Raw genomic sequence first — 18,589 nt, 5'->3', positions numbered from 1 at the left:
ATACCAACAAAGTAGCGGTAGGTAGCATATTAGACGATTACCCCAAAAAATGTACATTTCAAGTATTTTAAACAAGAATTTAAATTTTAGCGGGATTTCAGTATACATTTGACCTACTCAAAATGGTGGATAATAACTTCACATCGTTAGTTAGCAATTTAGTTTATTTTCTTATATCTGTGACATTATGGTCATTATAGGCCATAAAGTAATACTTACTTACTTTATGGTTTATAGTCTAGGTTATAGGTAGAGGACAATCTCAATGGATCTATATAGGTCTATGGATTGTCGACCACAGACATATCACGATATATAAAAATAATATTTTATCTTTGATAGTAAATTCATTTTTGATAATACTTATCTTTTATCGTAAGTAAACAATCCAAGCATAAAAAATATTTAACAGAACAGACCGACAGACAGTGTCAGTTTGTAAACTGTGTACCTAGACACTAGCAGCTAGTGTGCCAGGTTCGTGCGTGTTTAACAATAATTGTGATTTATATTTAAAGTATAACCGGTGTTATTGAATATTTAATAATTAGCAATATAATACAATGAATATGTTTTAATATAGTATTATATATCATGTAAACATCATTGTATTGTTGTAGAAACTTTGCAAATCTTTTAGCCAATTGTTTAATTATGCCGTGATGTTTTTGATACAATGAGTAGTATTTTGTGATTGAATTACATTATAAAATAGCATAATGACTACAACTAACAGTATGACGGCGGAAACCGGTCTCAATCAAATACTCAACGAAATAGCGGTAAATTACTTTATATTTTTGTAATAGCATGTAACATGTCACCAGTCCCATTGACATTCAGCTAAAGCCAACAATTATTATTGTAGTGTGTGTAGAGAACATGAAGTCATTATTGCCTTATAAGATAGGACATTTTTGGTACTGGTTTGTTATACCCCCCCACCTGGGCATGTAAAAAATATATAAATTTGTTTTTTCGGCATTTACATTAGGTACTTGTCTTGGTACAAATCTTTTAAATTAATTTTAATAATATATGAAAAAGGGTATCAAATAATACATAATAGTATGTATTATATAAATCTGTAAATTGACTAACGACGAACAAAAACGTTGTAAGACCCACAGTGGTTTATTATTAAAACCATTTAATACTATATCGGTTTGATTATTGGTTTTTAAATAACCCATACCTATTATGTGATAAATACCTATGTAATACACTAATACCATAGTAATTGTACATTTTTTTTGAATTATTAATGCGATATATTTATCATTCTGAATGGAGGTGAGATAACAAATATGAGTGGCTTTTGTATATTATAGTTTATATACCTAAATATACATCTAATTGCTTACAAATGTCAAAATTATATTTATATGACTTACTGTAGGTATATAGTTTTATAACTAGGTATGTTTATCATTTCAGAAAGTTGATGAATTGGTTGAAGCATTCAATGGATATATTCAAAAAGATTCTCTAAATAACTGTGAACAAATTGAAAAATTATTCATAATGCTTACGAATATAGTCATCCGGTTGAATGATGAACAATTAAGTATGAGCATCAAAATTATATTAAAAACTGCTTCTACACAAACAGTTAGTGTGCGCCAAAAAGTTTTTCTCAATATGCTTCAAAAGTTAGTTCAAAAACATGGTGTTTCTTCAAGGTAAATAGAATTTTAATTGATTAAAATTAGAATAGGTAAGATAGTATGTACCTATTTACTGCAATGATATTCTAATTGGTAAATATCCAATGGACAACATTTTAAAAATTAAAGCTATAATCGATAAAATACATACTCCGGCTAAGCATAGATGTGTATTTGTGGTTCTTTTTATTAAAACTTGTTTGTTGTATTATTTTAGATTATTTTGTTGTACTTTACCTATAATAGTACTTGTATTTTATTTTGTTTACTATAGGTTAATGTGTGAATGTATAATTAATTCTGAATACCTCGTACATACAAATTCTGAATTCTGGATAGAGTGTTTTCATATAATTAAAAGTATATTAGATACAGTTGACTATAAAGGAGTTAGAGAAATATTGAAGGTAAAAATAATAAAATTCTCTAAGGGAAAAATGTATTATATCTAATTATGTCTTTATAACATTTAGGGTTGCTTTGACAAAGTGGTTGCAATGCCAAAAGCATTACCTGCTTCTATATTGCCCCAGTTTCTTGCACTCGAAGAAGTCATTCGATACATATTTGATAGAGAGTCTTGTCTCCTTCCTGGTTATTTTGTTATAAATGAAGTACTCAAAGTATACAGTGAAAACAAGGGATGGCCTCATTGGGTAAACTACCCACTGCTATACATTTATATTCAACAATAATGTTTGTGTCACTCATATGAATCGTTTTTGTTTAAAGAAACTGGGTTGTTTGGTATCAAACTTTGTGGAGAGTTTTCGGGGTGCTGCCCAAATGACATCAATGATTGGACATTCTTCTATGTTACCTGTAGTAGAACATTCTGGTTATGCCGATCACTTGATCACCCCATGGAAATTAGATCCAAATACATTAAAATTGACCTTAAAAGGAAATATACCATACCCTAAACAATTGTTGCAGCCACAAACAAAATTATTAAGATATGTACTTGAACAGCCTTATTCTAGAGATATGGTTTGCTCCATGCTTGGTCTACAGAAAATGGTAAATATTAAAATCATAATTATTATTCTGAATAAATTAATTCATAGTTTTTAAGATATGTTTTTGTTTTATGATATAACTAATAAAGCTAATGGATATTTTGAATAAGTCAGAATTTTTAAACAAGTATTGCTCAGAACCATTTTTTGTTGTTATAATATAGTAACTATCTAAATAAATTTGACCGACCTTTTTAGATGATAGATATATAATATATTATATATTATTATTATTTTAAACATATAAATATAATAATAACCGTCTGTTGAAAAGTCAGTAAATTCTGGACTAATGAAATCCATACATTTTGATTCAAATAGTTTTATAGATTGAACATTTACTATCTGATTCAAATCATGTTTGATGAATAGCTATGCCATATTACAGCACAAATAATTTCAACAGGTTAAACTACATCAAACTAAACTTAAGACCATATAATATTATTCTTAACAATAAATAGCTTTCCAAGTCCAATATCGCACAAATAGTAATCATAGATTAGACAAATTTTATGTAAACTATTTATCCCTTTCATTCCAATATAATTGTATTCAGTGCATTAATCTTTTTTAGAATAAACAAAGGTGTATAGTATTGGAAGAGCAGTTGGTGGAATTAATAATTAGATCAATGGAAAAAAGTGATAAAGAAGTGACAGAAGGTGCAGACCCAGAAGAAAACCATTGGCTATGGTTACATATTTCAAGTCAATTAATCTATTTTATATTATTCCAATTTGCTGTATTTCCAAATGTTGTCAATGCTCTTCACGAAAAAGTATAAAAATTTTTTTCCTCTTAATTTTAATTTTACTTTATTTAGTTTTCTTTAACTGGTGATTTTTAATTTCAACTATAGTTATTAAAAAAAGATTTACATAGATCAAGAGATCGTTTGATGTGGGTACTTTTACAATACATATCAGGAAGTATTCAACGGAATTCAGTAAGTATTTATTATTTTGAATACTCAAAGAACAGAATATTATATATCTACATGGGTGGTTTTATTTATTTTAGCTTGAAAATATTTTGCCAGTATTGAAATTGTATGACTTATTGTATCCTGAAAAAGAACCATTACCTGTTCCTGACACCAGTAATGCACTTTGCACTCATCAAATGGCCATTACTTGCATTTGGATTCATTTATTACGTAAAGCTCTTATGGACAACATTAAATTCCATAGACCTATACCATTAGCTTTAAAAGCACATCACGAGTAAGATGTACTAGTTAAGTTATATTACTAACATTGTAATCATATGATTATATTTTGTTCAGGTATTTACAGATGCTGGTACAACCTTCAAATAGTGCTTTGTGTATGGGTACCGATTACCGTGTACCATTATTGTGTAATGCGTTTTCCACAAATAATGAATGTTTATCCCGTCCAATGGCTGCTCTTGTAGATGCTGTGTTAGGGAGTAGTAGTAATCGAGGTATATCTGGTGTAACATCCAACACACAGCAGTCTACTCAGTCACCGGTAATAACACCTGCGGTAGGAGGAACATCTCCAGTAGCTTCAGTGCCAGGTTCTGGTGGCACTACTAGTCCAATTAGTGGGAATGCTTCTTCTTCTAATGCCATGGGTCCAACTACACCACTCAGTATGGCTGTTTTAGATTCATTGACAATTCACGCAAAAATGAGTTTAATTCATAGTATAGTGACTCATGTACTGAAGTTGGCACAGTCTAAATCTAATTTAGCACTGGCACCTGCGCTCGCAGAAACATATAGCAGACTTCTAGTTTACACTGAAATAGAATCATTGGGAATCAAAGGATTTATAAGTTAGTAAATATATCTTTAAGATATATTAATTAAAATAAATATAATAACTAATTACACATTATCATATTATTATGTGATGGTTTACAATATTTAAACATCTTTAAATTAACTCATGTGAAATGATTTATATAAAATATATATATTTCCCAAAACATACTATATAATATTACATAATAAATGTTTAAATGTAATTTCAAATGATTAAATTAATTTTATCAAATGTCTGTTATAGGTCAAGTATTACCTACAGTTTTTAAATCACATGCATGGGGAATTCTATACACTCTATTAGAGATGTTCAGTTACAGAATGCATCACATTCAGCCACATTATAGAGTTCAGCTCCTTTCTCATTTACACAGTTTGGCTGCAGTACCTCAAACTAATCAAACTCAACTTCATTTATGGTAAGAGTGTTCACCGGTTTTTAATTTGAAAGGATGTTCAATTCTAAGAATAATGGTTCATGGTTGTAGGTTTTACGTTTCTTCTCCTATTATTCAATAAGTTTAAAAAAGATGCGTGACGTCATTGGGCCCGGCTCATCGTAATTATCTATCTTATACGTGTAAAAGTTCCTCACTTCACACAACGATTTACCAACATAAAAATGTTATGTTTGAAATTTAGTTTACATATAAATGTGTGGTTTCATGTGTTTAAGATGATACAAGTATCAGAATTTTTTATTAAATGTTAAATTAGTGTAGCTATTAAATGATTTGGTGAAAATCCGATGTAAAAAAAATGATAAATAATAAATTCAATATAACGTTTAGTTTTTTAAATATAAAATTTTTATTTTATATTTTAATGGCCATGACGCGCCATTTAACAAAAATATCTCCTTAAAGATTTATTAACATTTAAAAAACTAAACGTTATATTGAATTTATTAATCTTTTTTTTTTACATTGGATTTTCACCAAATCATTTAATATAACCAAAGCTACAATAATTTAACATTTAATAAAAATTGAAAGACATTTTTTTTGTTTTGTTTGCTCCTTTAAGTATATATTATATTCATAACTAATAATTATGTAATTATGTTTAGTGTGGAAAGCACTGCATTAAGACTGATTACTGGCCTCGGAAGCAATGAAGTGCAACCACAATTATCTCGATTTTTAAGTGAACCAAAAACTTTGGTATCAGCTGAGTGTGAAGAACTCAACCGTGCACTTGTCTTAACATTAGCTAGATCCATGCATATTACAGGCACTTCAGCGAGCCAAGAAGGGTCTTGGTGTAAAGAGTTACTAACTACAATCATGGCCAATACACCACATACTTGGGCTCCACATACATTACAATGTTTTCCTCCTGCACTTGCAGATTTCTTTGTCCATAATCCCATCACTAAAGAAAACAAACAGCAACTAAAAGTATGCCAATTAAAATTATTGTCAACTATTTAACATATAAATTAACATTAATTTTTAGAAAGCAGTAGAAGAAGAGTATCGGAATTGGGCGTCAATGACAAATGAAAATGACATAATTGCACATTTTTCTGTACCTACTGCTCATCCATTGTTCTTATGTCTTCTTTGGAAAATGATAATAGAGACCGACAGAATCAATCCAATTGCTTATAAGTATGATGAAATAAATATTTTAATTTTATAATTTTAATATTGAAATTAAAAAGCCACTACAAAATTTAAAATTTTATGTGCTCGGTATTAAACTCTTGTTTGCCAGAAGTATTTAATTGCAGCTAATTTTATTTATACTATGGTTATTTAAATAACTTATTACATTACTTTTACTACTCTCATAACCCTATTTCTATTACTTCTTACACTGAGTTAGAGACTTACACATTACTTTCATTACTAGTTCCTCATAAATCATAAATTTTCGTTTATTATTATGTATAACTTATTGAGTAGGTATCAACTTTCTCTTCACCACAAAATTTATATTATTAATTATATTTTAGGATATTGGAGCGAATCGGTGCTCGAGCTTTATCTGCTCACCTTCGCAAGTTTTGTGATTATTTGGTTTTCAAATTTGCCGTGTCAGAAGAAGGCCAGCATGTTAACAAATGTGTTGATGCTATCAATAGCATGATTTGGAAGTATAATATTGTTACAATTGATCGCCTTGTTCTTTGCCTTGTATGTTTTCAAAAAAATATTCAAATAATATTCCATCTTAGTCTATTTAAAAAAAATATTTATCAATTATTCTATTGCAGGCACTTCGTACACAAGAGGGCAGTGAAGCTCAAGTGTGTTTTTTTATTATACAGCTGCTTTTATTTAAAGGTGCTGAATTCAGAGCTCGAGTGTGTGAATTTGTTAAAGAAAACTCACCTGAACACTGGAAACAATCTAATTGGTAATGATAAATACAAAAAAAATGTTGTATTTGCCTTAAACTTAAATGTTGTTAAGGCAAAACATTTTGTTAATAACTTAATAAATGTTGTTTAGGCATGAAAAACATTTAGCATTTCATAGAAAATATCCTGAAAAATTTGCCCCTGAAGGAATTTTGGATCCTGCATCGTATCAGCCCTTGCCTGTGTATTTTGGAAATGTTTGCCTTAGATTTTTACCGGTAATGTTAAAATAAATATGTGTGGGCACTAAACAGTAAAATTAACTAAATTTAATATAATGTTCAATATATTACTATTAATATTCCTACATTTTTTATTTTACATAGGTTTTCGACATAGTTATTCATAGATACCTTGAATTACCACCAGTAACGAAGTCATTAGAAACACTCTTAGATCATTTAGGATGCTTGTATAAGTTCCATGGTATTTAATACATATTTTCAAATTTGTATTACTAATTATATACAGAATGGAAAAAAATCTATATAAATTAAAAATATTTTCAGTACCAGTTTTGGTGTGAAAATCTTGTACTAAATGATAAAAACTGTGTAAACTATGATTTTTAAATTTTAATATTTTAAAATAGCAAAAAAATACAAAATAAAAAAGTTCATTCACTGTTAGTCTATCAAGTGTTAAAGTAGAGCTGTAAATTAACTTATGTTATAACTTTGTACTGAATTCGGTGGTTAAAAACTTAACTTTTTCATGAGCATTTGTTTAATTTTAGAAAATTAACATTTACATTAACTTTACATGGACTAGTGATACTTATACAGTTATTCTCACTTTTTTTCCACCCTGTATGTATTTGTATACTCTGTCCAGCGAGAGAAAGCGCTGATTCTGCGCATCCTCGCTATCAAAACCAGTTCTTCTATGGCAGTATGGCAGGGTGTTGCGCGGGGGAACAAGTTTTGGTCGGTGCACGGCGTGTTCTCTCTCTAGACAGACTATACATAATTATTATAAATATATTTATAATACTTTTAATTTACTAATTACTTATTTAGATCGTCCTGTCACATATCTGTATAACACGTTGCATTACTATGAATCCAAGTTACGTGATCGGCCATCATTAAAACGTAAACTTGTGTACGCGGTGCTTGGATCACTATGTGAAACACGTGGCTGCTGGACACTGTCTGAATCTTATCAAAGGTACAACATACAGACACCAACATCCACGATTTCCAATTCAATGGGCACCAGCACCGATGTCACGGTTACTCCTTCGGCTCCTATATGGGTACCTGATCTAGAGTATTATGTAATGCTGGTCAAACGGATTACGGACAGTATCCTTTTTTTGCTTAGATACAATTTCAACAATTTTGGTATATAAATTCAGCGTTTTCAACAATATTTCTATACAGTGTGTGTGTCATTAATACCAATTTTACTCTAAAACATTGTTGAAATAATAGTTACTATAAGTGTTTCTTATAAAAGCCTTTGAGTCAACTGAGACACTTATTGTTTGACAAATAACAGTCCTTGGATCAAAATTATAAACGTTTTCCTTAACTTCTTCTAAAGCCATGAACGGAAATGTGAAGTTTCCAAACATAGACTGGAGATTTAATGAATTCCCCAATCCTGCCGTTTACGCACTTTACATGACATGTGCAGAACTCATGGCTTTACCACTCACTCCAGCTTCAGTGGCTAATTCTTTACTTGACGTCGTAATGCAAAGGTAACTTTCATTATTATTATAAGTTAAATCTAATAAAATTAATAATAATTGTAACATTTGTGTATAGGTATACTGAAATCCCATCACATGAAATACACTGCTGGATAAACAGTATTGGTCTTATAATGTCTGCCATGCCAGAACCATTCTGGGTGACATTACAAGACCGAATCATGCAAATGATGCAAAGTCCTGGTTTGGCCACATGGCACTATGCACACACGCCATTCCAATTATTTAATTTTGATCTTGCTCATGGATGTATGCTTGACAACCGGTTTATTTACATGTTAGCCTTGGCGCACGCCACATGGCATCACGCTGGCGTTGGACACATTGCTTCTATACCACTGTAAGTCAAAACTGTGGACTTGTTATTGTTATTAAAATGTTATTCTATATCTTTGACATTTTGTATAGGTTTGTAAAAGAAAAACTTGGCCCATCTGTGTACAGCGAAGAACAATTTATATTTTTATGTCATTTGGTTGCACCATTCCTATCTCGTTATAATCTTGATAAGCCATCACCATCTATAGTAGACGTCACTGTCGAACTATTTAATGCTTTGGAAAGAATGGACAAGCACGTTCAGACTCTACATTACATGGACCCAATCTGCGATCTATTGTATCCTTTTTTTTTAAATTTTTAACCAACACTTAAGCTTTTTTAAGAGCTAACTAACTCTGAAATTTAATTTTAAAATTAAGTTTCCTTAATAAATTTATTTAGATATCACATAAAATATCAGTATGTGGGAAATTTAATGAAGTCTGAAGTGGAAGGAATTGTTTACCGGCTTAGACTGCCCTTACAAAAGAAGTTGAGGTTTATTACACAATTAAGTTTAGCTGAAGTCGAGGCAATGAATCAACCAAGTGCAGATCCTGTAGTTGTGATCACAAATGGTACAAATGGTATTGCAACGCCTCAAAATACTAATGCTGCATCTGTACCACAGTAATTAATTGAATTTAATAATCAATTACTTTTTACTGTACAATATTAATAATTATTTATACAATACAATACAACTTTGGTTTTTTTAAATGTTTCAATTTTATTACAATAGATAAATTATAAAAACATGATCCTATTTTAGAAAAATAATTCATATTGTTAATATGAAGATACTTTTAAGTTTTTCTAGAAAAATATAAGAAATATGTACAATTATTTTTTACCATACAGTTAAAATTGTATTTAATATTATATTTATCTTAAGTAATACCCAAATGATGTTTTAAGACTGATGTCAAATTAATGAAAATTATTTAAAAAGTTTGTTACTCTAATGTCGAGTTGCATAAAAAAGTGAATAATAGTTCACTTAATTTTATTAAACCAATCATGGGCCACTAAATGATATTTAAGGGAACATTATTTCATTATTGATTCATTTAATGTTTAGTGATAGTTTATGCGACCCGACAGTAGGTTTTAAAATCATGTATGTTTGATAATATTTTTTTAATTAAATCATGTATTACTAATACTCAATGCTTGAAAATGTATTCACCAACTATTTCATAATTTAAGAAATAAGGAGGAAGAATGAAACAATTAATTTCCCAAAACATTTATTTTTATTTATTTATTAAAATTGACTTTAGTAACAAGACCAGCTGCTATAGTAGTACCAGCAGACCGTAACATCACTCTACCCAATTGTCTGATGTCTGAATATACCTCTACACAAATTGGCCTTGATAGATTTATTTTGATAAGAGCATGAGTATTTTTTTTTATTATTCGAGGATTTTTCTTGATGACTTCACCAGTACTTTTATTTAGTTCTGCTAAAAGTCTACTGACAACTGCAGATTCTGACGAACTTTGATAGTGCAATACAACTTGATGCCCACGAACAATAGGGAAATCCACATTAAATACGACCACTCGTGCTTCTAATACTGATGTTACTGGTATTGGAAGCAAAATATCACATAAAACGCAACCAGAGTAAATAGTTTGTGCATCATAACCAGTGAGCGAAACACTGATAAAGTCACCAGCTAATCCAATTGGCTGTGGCAATTCATCTATTTCAATACCTGATGAACAAAATATTGGTAATATTTTTTTTCAATGTAACAAATTAACAAAAATATTCACTCTTAATTTGGGCGACTTCTCCTTGTGGCTGTACCAAAACCTTATCACCGACTCTAAGTTGTCCTGTTTCAACTCGTCCGACAATTGAAAATCCTGATCCTGAACTTTTAAAAACATCACTTATACATAACCTTAATGGTTTAGAAATTGCCCGCTCTGGTGGTTTAAATGAATCTAAAAACAAATATGTATAATTTAATTCTGTTTTTAATTATCTTTAATTTATTTGGTTACCAATAACATCCATTAGACAAGGACCATTATACCAACAGGTTAGTAATGATTCATTTGCTTTTGTAGCCAGATTTTCACCGCTTAATCCAGAGCATGGTACAAATGTAACATCAGATTCTTTGTAACCAGCTTGTTTCAAAAACAGTCCAAGTTTTGTTTTGATCTCCTCAAATCGTTCTTCAGACCAGTTGACAGTATCCATTTTATTTACGGCAACTCCAAGTTGAGTAATTCCTGAAAATAGAAAAACATCGTGTATTTTCAAATGCAATGTATTTTCAATTCTTTTGTTATTTACCTAGAGACCGTATTAAGAGGGCATGCTCTCGTGTTTGCCCTCCACTGTCAAATCCAGTTTCAAATTCTCCTTTAGTTGCATCTACAACTAACATAGTTGCATCAGCCTGAGAAGCCCCTGTAAAATCATCGCATATAAGAAACATTTGAAAATGAAATTGTCCATCTCTCTTTAATTCAAATTATTCTTTTTTCCCATTGATTATTCAAACATTCATTTACCACCTCTATAAACCAATTTTTTTGCTCGGTCCCCTGAATTGAAAATTATCAAGTGAAGACTACAGTAATTATTTAGAAATATTTGCCCCCAATAAAACAATGACACAACTATTCAAAAATGAATTTCATCCCATAGATTATACCAAGTAATATCTACACCTATTGGTTATTATTAAGTTATTTAAGTGGTTCAAATTTGTATAATATCAATGAGTAGAAAAAAAAGACATGTGCCATAGAATTTAATTATTTTTCACCTGTAATCATATTTGGTATAAAATCTTTGTGTCCGGGCGCATCCAACAAAGTAACATCTTTAGTTTTTGTTTCAAACTTCAAATGACCTACGTCCATTGTAATACCACGGTTTCTATTATTAAAAATATATTATAAAAATAAAGCTTCATATAACATATTATTATACGTAAAATTAATAATTACCTTTCTTCAGCAGTTTCATCTAATACCCAAGCATAGACAAAACTCTGTTTACCTAACTTTCTACTTTCATGCTCATACTTTTGTATAGTTCGCTGCTGTACATGTCCTAATTTATATAGTAAATGTCCCATTAAAGTGCTTTTTCCTGCATCGACATGACCAATTATAATTAAATAAAGTTGATCCTTGTGAATAGAAGTTGATAATCCTTGATCGTCTCTTACTTTGTTGCTCCTGTTAAAAATTAATAAAATAATAATACAAATTATATTAAACTATTAATTATTAACTGTTTAATACTTGGGCGAATTGAATTTACGATCTAAACGCGGTGATCCTAAACGAGCATTTTGAGGAGATCGATTGCGAGGTGTTGCTGCTGGTGAGCAAATGGGTGTGCTAAAAGGTGTTTGTTTAGGTGTTGCAATTAAGTTCTTATTTTTTGAACCTGAAAATAAATTATGAATAATTTAAAAATTATAAGTTTGCAAATTTCCTTATTAAACACAGAAAGTGCCACGGGCAGCACTTCTCTTCGGCAGTCACGGACGGTGTCTGGAGAGAGAGGCTACCATCCCTCACTCGGGCATGGCAGATACTTACGGGTGCCCACTAGTAAATTCTGCCAAACTAATAAATACATGTGTTTAAACCTACAGTACCCTCCCCCATAGTTAAAAAACCACCCTATGTCCTATATTTCCGAGGGTTAATTAATAAAATGACTAATATACACATATGTTTCACTTTATAAGTATTTGTTACTTTAATGTAGGTACTTGGAAGTTGGAATGCAAAAATCTATACTCCATTCAAATCAAGAAACACAGTCAACGGCCGACTTGTGCACAGGGATGTGGAATTACTACATGACAGGTATATAGATAGTTGACTCGGTGGAGGTGACAAGCGGGTTTTTGCCTATATGCCACCGATGAAAACTGGTTGCCGCAGACTGTGGTTCTTAACTTAAACAGAGCATAAAACTATAGAGCAGCCCCCTTTTTGTAATTCATATATAGACATGTGAATAATAATTAATATTACTGTATGCAATTATTGCAATGCTCTACTACTTATTATATAAATATGAATGGTGTACCTGAAATAGATGCATTTCCAAAACCAACAATAATGTTGTCTTTATTTTTTGATGAAGAAGCAATAACAACAGTAGGAGGCCTACTTAACCTGCTCTCAGCAGGTGGCTGATCCTTTACTTTTGTAGCACCTATATAGTTTATTATACAATTATAAATATAATATAAATAATTTAATAAATGTATTAATTGAAAATTATTGAATTTACCAATTTTTGAATTTATTATTTGATCAACTGTTTTATCAATGTTAAATTCATTATTAATCAAATGTTCTGCTACAACATCCTTGGCAAGTTCAAAGCCCAAAACTTCTGTTACTCTTTGTAAACATGAATTTACTTTGGCATCAGTTAAGTCTTGGTCCGAATCAAATTTAGATTTGTGATTAATTAAATAAATTGCTAAAATAATATTCAAAATAAATTAAAACTTGAAAATAATTGTATGAAAGATGGTTAATATTTACCATCACTTGGAGAAATACAGTCATCTTCAAATGAATTTGAATAATCATCATCATCATCATAATATTCATCTGGAAATATTTACATGGGTAAGTACTATACTAAAATGTTTCTTTAATTAGGTAGATAGAATTAATTTTCATTCTTGAAATTATAAATACAATTATAAATTATTATTGGTATCTAATTAAAAATAATAAAAAATATTATTTGAAAAAGAAATTATTTTATAATCGCTTATTTATTATTTTAAGAACTTCCTAGGTTTTGATTGTTTTCAAAGAAAATTATGAATAGCTGTAGATGCAAGTATATAATGTTAAAATAAAATGGTCACTAGGACTTTTTATCTTTGGTGGCTACTTTTAAATACGACCAGAACTCTCGGAATGTCGATGTAAGTACTAAGTAACAAAGTTATCGAGTATATAATTGTAATTATTTATTTAGATTTCAAAGTGATAAACCACTGCACTATAAAACGCACGGGCCAATGCAAGACTTCTCAAATTCATAAGCAAAACTGTTTGTAGGTACATCGGTTCAATATTTTTATGTCGAAATAATGATGAGTAATGCGGGGTAAGTGGCCTCAAAGGTTTACCAAAATATCCTTAAAAAGTGTATTGCAAAACCAATTCAGATATCTGGCGATTGACTGCAGACGAGCGCTGGGTTCCTGGGTATAAAAAATCCGACAGCGGTCACTGTCGCAAGAAAGTTTACCATCGGAATATTGGGTAGTCCGTATGTTCCTGTGGCGAGCCATTTCAGTGGTCTGCGAACGACACCACGCTCGGTGCTTTTTCGGCCCACGACCGCGTCGTAGACACTAGACCTTTGCGTACGTGGTTGTGGTTGTCGTCACCAGACAGACGAACATTCGAAAAGGGAAATTTCTCTTAATTCATGCCAGGTGGATACGTCCGATATCGTGGGGTGAGTATTTGACACTCGATTTCCGTACGGTGTTTCGCCGAATGCCGTAAATCATTTACTACGATATTTGGTTTCGATTTCACACTTTCGTCTTTCACGGTTTCGCAGACTCGGTTCCGTTCAAGTTCAAAGGCCGAACTTGATTGTGTTATCGAATAAAAGCGCTCGATTACAACGACACTGTTAACAGTCGCGATAATGATAGTAGCGTCACAGAATAGATTAAATTTAATCTATTCTGTGGTAGCGTACTACAGCACAGTAGCCACCACCACATAATAGTTCAATCGTGGATCATAAACATGTTTATAACATTGTTATTCCGTGCTAGCACCGCACTAGCGCCGTTCTATCTAAATATAGTCTGTGGTTCGATCTATATTCTATATCATTCTATTCTGTGGTAGAATCAAGACCGGTAGCACTACAGAGTACAATTATTTACATTTTACGTTTACTGGAAAACAATATTCCGTAACAAATGTGACGTGGGTAAAAAGTAGTTATTATTGTTGTAAGTTATAAGTCATAAGTTTATAACATTGAGTAATACAGTAGACGAACATGGTAGCAAAGATTAAATGAGACTATAACAAATTATGGAACATGTTAATGTGCGATAGTAGTAGGCTAGCAGCAGTTCTTCAATCTTCGAGGGAGCTGATACGAAGACAAGTTTCCTTAATTAACTGTTTACAACCAATAATGTCTACGGTTTCTTTCCTATAAATGTTAACAGCGTTCAATGTTCATGACCTAAACCGGGCAATGGTAATTATTCTGAGGTGACATTGAATATCGATTAATGAGTAATGGACTAATGAGTATATTGACGAATAATCACGAACGTGATCTTCATGAATATTAATTATTATTCAATTCGCCCACGTTTTTTAGTATTCTAAGACGGAGAAAGGCAGACAGCACTGATCACTGACAAGCGTGAAGCCAAAGCGAATGGATCCAATGTCGTAGATACCGCAGAGCATGATTTAAGATGATATCTCAAATCATGCCGCAGAGTCGCAGAGAGACAGACTCATAGATAAACCTATACAACAAGTTATTGGCTATTGGTTAATATTTGTGTATATCTATGGTCAGACTATAGTCTACAACAGCAGGCAGCAGCTGTCTGGGGAAAAATAATAAAAAAAAATAATAATAATAATAATAATAATAGTAATAATACAAAGACAAGTGTCTGTGGGCTCCCTGATAGCACGTACTTAGAACTTATAAAATATCATTAATAATTATTGTGACATTGTGTAATGTGTACAATAATAATAATAATATAGTCGCCCGACCGCCGTACACTATATTATCATACTTCTCTGTTTTCACTGTTTTCAGTGTTTGATGGTGTTCAGGTACTTATTCACGTCGGTAACTGATCGGCTTGCACACATACCACGGATTTAATAATACAACACATTGTTTCATTTTACGGCCATTTACGACGATTTTACCTACGGTCCGTATATCGACCTTTATGCGACTGTCGCCCGTAGCGACTAGCGAGTGAAGTAGGTACGCCGCAAAACAATAATAAATAATAACAATAATCATTGACACCGAATACATTATGGTTGTACCCTGTCGGTGTCTTCTCGTCACTTGAAAATTACGTATTTTTTGTTTTCTTTTTAGTTATATAACAGTGCATAATATCGTAATCGGACACCGCTGCCGCCTTCTTTCGGTGACATTTAACTACAAGTTGTGTGTGTGTGTGTGCTCAAGGCGTGTTGTGCGCACAAATGTAACATTCCGCCAGGACCAAGACAAACAGAATCGCCAGGATGGACGAATCGGGAGACGGCCTAACCTCGACTGGCAGCAGGACGACCGCGCAGAGCTTCAAAGTAGTCCTGTTGGGCGAAGGGTGCGTAGGAAAAACGTCACTGGTGCTGCGGTACACCGAAGACAAGTTCAATGACAGGCACGTCAGCACGCTACAGGTAGGGCTTTACGGTCGCTGACGATACGTAGTTCGTTGGACCGATGTTGCAATGTTGTTACAATATAACTGCTCGGGGTTCTTGTGTGTAATCACGTCCACTGGTTGGTATAGGCGTCATTTGTCAAGAAAAAGCTCAATCTCAATGGACGGAGAATAAACTTGTCAATATGGGATACAGCCGGCCAAGAGAGGTTTCATGCCTTGGGGCCGATTTATTATCGAATGTCCAATGGTGCAATACTGGTTTACGACATCACCGATGAAGATTCTTTCCAGAAAGTAATATACCATAACACTTTTAAATTAATTACTATATTATTTAAGATCTATCCTTGAGTCTATTTAGTTATTAACAAGTTGTATAATATCTCAATAACATTGAAAAATAAATGGTAAGAATAAGATTCAGTAAAAAAAACTGAAAACAAGCTCTTAATTAATAGGTACCTAGTTGTAATATTTTTTTCTTGATGAGGTTTCATCATATTAATGGTTATTAATTATTATTGAGCGCAATAGGCTATTATCAAATTATGTTTATCCCAGAATTGTATGTGTTACATCCACTTCATAAAATTGTCTTCTCAAGTGGAAACGGTTGATACAATATCAACAACCATCAATGCAGGAAATGGAAAACATTTTTTTCAGTAAACCTAACCTTGATAGTATTACAATACATATAATAATATTTAACTAAATATATTACATCTTGTCACTGTTTTATTTATTTAAAATTATAGGTAGGCACATATATTTTAGTATCTACAAATTCATATAATATTAATTTATTATAGCATACAATTTTCTATTTGTGACAAATATTTTAGGTTTAGAAAGTCTGTCATTTTTAAAATGGTTAAAAAAAAAAGTTTCTTCAAATAGTATTTAAGGAACTTGGTATGAACCAGGCTATTTGCATGATAATATTGTAGATAATTAAATAGTTTTAGTACTTTTATTTGTATCATTCCCCAGATTAATTGACTCATACCTACCTATTTACAAAAAAAAAAAAAATCAATTTATAATTTAAACTTTATAGTAATGTAAAATCATGATTGATACATTTGTATTTTTAAGTTGATTATTATAAATTATAAATTTTACATTTCATGTCATAGAAAAATAACTTCATCTTCACAATATAAAATAAGTATTAAATTTTATGAAATAAATTAAGTGTATACAACAATACATTACAATATCTTTAAATAAATAAAGAACTATAGGTACCATTATAATATCTTTATGTTACTAATAGATTACTAATTAATTATTTTAGTGTTATTCTACATCTAATTATTATTGAATTAAATCAACTGAATTCTGTATGGTTTTCAGGTGAAAAATTGGATTAAAGAACTAAAAAAGATGTTGGGAAGTGAAATTTGCCTTGTTATTGCAGGAAACAAAATTGATCTAGAAAAAGATCGTACAGTTTCAGTGGAAGATGCTGAAAAGTAAAATTCATAAACATTTAAAAGCTTGACAAAATAATTGATTTTAAATTATGTCATTTAATAGCTATGCCAGTTCAGTTGGTGCTGTACATTTTCATACATCAGCCAAAATGAATTCAGGCATTGAAGAAATATTCTTGAGTCTGTGTCGTATGATGATAGAAAAGGCTGATAAACAAATTGCTGATAATTTAGTTACATTAAATCGGTCAGGAAGCTCAAGAAGAAGAACCATAATAATTGACGATGAGGACGATGTGCCATCCAAAGATTCGTCTCGTTGGTGTTGTAGTAGTTAATTCATTGCTTTTTGCCTTTTTTAATATGGTTTAAAGATACCAAGATTCATGTTTATTATTATATATATATATTTTTTTTTGAGAAACCATTCTGTTCGTGATATTTTTCACTTTTTGAAAAAATTATATTTTTTTATATTAGTTTATTTGCTTATTAATGATTTATTTATTTATAGTTGATCTTATAATTCACTGATTAAAGCATTAATATTATTAATTGTAGGCTAATACATAATTTTTAAAACATTATATCTAAGAAATTGGTTTTTAGTCCATTATAAGATAAGATCTAACCAAAACTATTATTTACAGTACCAAAGTGGTAACACTAGGAGACAGGGTAAGAATTATTTAACAGAATTGAAAAAAAATATCAGAAAATCATTATTCTTAACACATTTACGACCATATTATGTTGACAAAAGTTGATGAATGGGTGGGTGTCTCAAAAAAGCTTGTTTTACAATATTTACGTAATATTTTTAC

General features: G+C 31.0%; 3 protein-coding genes across 4 annotated transcripts; 2 read left to right on the top strand and 1 right to left on the bottom strand.

Moving 5' to 3' along the window:
• Positions 1–405: 405 nt before the first annotated feature.
• Positions 406–10,060, top strand: LOC132942690 (mediator of RNA polymerase II transcription subunit 23). The gene is made up of 21 exons (XM_061011295.1): positions 406–782; positions 1,438–1,682; positions 1,942–2,074; positions 2,141–2,323; positions 2,400–2,687; positions 3,264–3,467; positions 3,549–3,635; positions 3,710–3,912; positions 3,975–4,492; positions 4,726–4,900; positions 5,551–5,881; positions 5,940–6,094; positions 6,442–6,622; positions 6,703–6,845; positions 6,941–7,067; positions 7,176–7,275; positions 7,869–8,156; positions 8,398–8,557; positions 8,625–8,909; positions 8,978–9,187; positions 9,293–10,060. The coding sequence occupies exons 1-21, from the start codon at positions 720–722 to the stop codon at positions 9,522–9,524; spliced, it is 4,311 nt and encodes a 1,436-aa protein (XP_060867278.1). The 5' UTR covers positions 406–719; the 3' UTR covers positions 9,525–10,060.
• A 67-nt stretch (positions 10,061–10,127) lies between these two features.
• LOC132942693 (HBS1-like protein) lies at positions 10,128–14,522 on the bottom strand. Its single transcript, XM_061011305.1, has 11 exons — positions 14,163–14,522; positions 13,439–13,507; positions 13,179–13,373; positions 12,972–13,100; positions 12,170–12,317; positions 11,870–12,103; positions 11,686–11,798; positions 11,208–11,324; positions 10,910–11,143; positions 10,676–10,849; positions 10,128–10,614 (listed from the first exon to the last, which is right to left on the bottom strand). The coding sequence occupies exons 1-11, from the start codon at positions 14,203–14,205 to the stop codon at positions 10,151–10,153; spliced, it is 1,920 nt and encodes a 639-aa protein (XP_060867288.1). The 5' UTR covers positions 14,206–14,522; the 3' UTR covers positions 10,128–10,150.
• Positions 14,523–14,994: 472 nt separating this feature from the next.
• LOC132942695 (ras-related protein Rab-21-like) lies at positions 14,995–18,249 on the top strand. 2 transcript variants are annotated; one of them, XM_061011307.1, is made up of 6 exons: positions 14,995–15,146; positions 15,273–15,908; positions 16,029–16,339; positions 16,453–16,620; positions 17,686–17,804; positions 17,869–18,249. In XM_061011307.1, exons 3-6 carry the CDS (start codon positions 16,181–16,183, stop codon positions 18,101–18,103), a joined length of 681 nt encoding a protein of 226 aa, XP_060867290.1. In that variant the 5' UTR covers positions 14,995–15,146; positions 15,273–15,908; positions 16,029–16,180; the 3' UTR covers positions 18,104–18,249. The 2 variants fall into 2 exon arrangements, with proteins under 2 accessions (XP_060867290.1, XP_060867291.1); XM_061011308.1 differs by lacking the exon at positions 14,995–15,146 and having other exon boundaries at positions 15,414–15,904.
• Positions 18,250–18,589: the final 340 nt, after the last annotated feature.

Source organism: Metopolophium dirhodum, chromosome 4, assembly GCF_019925205.1.
Source record: "Metopolophium dirhodum isolate CAU chromosome 4, ASM1992520v1, whole genome shotgun sequence".
NCBI lineage: Eukaryota > Metazoa > Arthropoda > Insecta > Hemiptera > Aphididae > Metopolophium > Metopolophium dirhodum.
This window is presented reverse-complemented; position numbering and strand designations above follow the sequence as displayed.

Bases quoted from the DNA above. Each gene is read 5' to 3' on its own strand.
- LOC132942690 (XM_061011295.1), top strand. From the start codon at position 720: ATGACTACAACTAACAGTATGACGGCGGAAACCGGTCTCAATCAAATA. The intron at 5,882-5,939 runs GTATGCCAATTA...ATTAATTTTTAG, and splicing joins AAAACAAACAGCAACTAAAA to AAAGCAGTAGAAGAAGAGTA. The intron at 7,068-7,175 runs GTAATGTTAAAA...TATTTTACATAG, and splicing joins TTTGCCTTAGATTTTTACCG to GTTTTCGACATAGTTATTCA.
- LOC132942693 (XM_061011305.1), bottom strand. From the start codon at position 14,205: ATGGCTCGCCACAGGAACATACGGACTACCCAATATTCCGATG. The intron at 13,101-13,178 runs GTAAATTCAATA...TAAACTATATAG, and splicing joins AATAATAAATTCAAAAATTG to GTGCTACAAAAGTAAAGGAT. The intron at 12,104-12,169 runs GTATTAAACAGT...AATTTTTAACAG, and splicing joins CGTAAATTCAATTCGCCCAA to GAGCAACAAAGTAAGAGACG.
- LOC132942695 (XM_061011307.1), top strand. From the start codon at position 16,181: ATGGACGAATCGGGAGACGGCCTAACCTCGACTGGCAGCAGGACGACC. The intron at 16,340-16,452 runs GTAGGGCTTTAC...TGGTTGGTATAG, and splicing joins GGCACGTCAGCACGCTACAG to GCGTCATTTGTCAAGAAAAA. The intron at 17,805-17,868 runs GTAAAATTCATA...GTCATTTAATAG, and splicing joins TCAGTGGAAGATGCTGAAAA to CTATGCCAGTTCAGTTGGTG.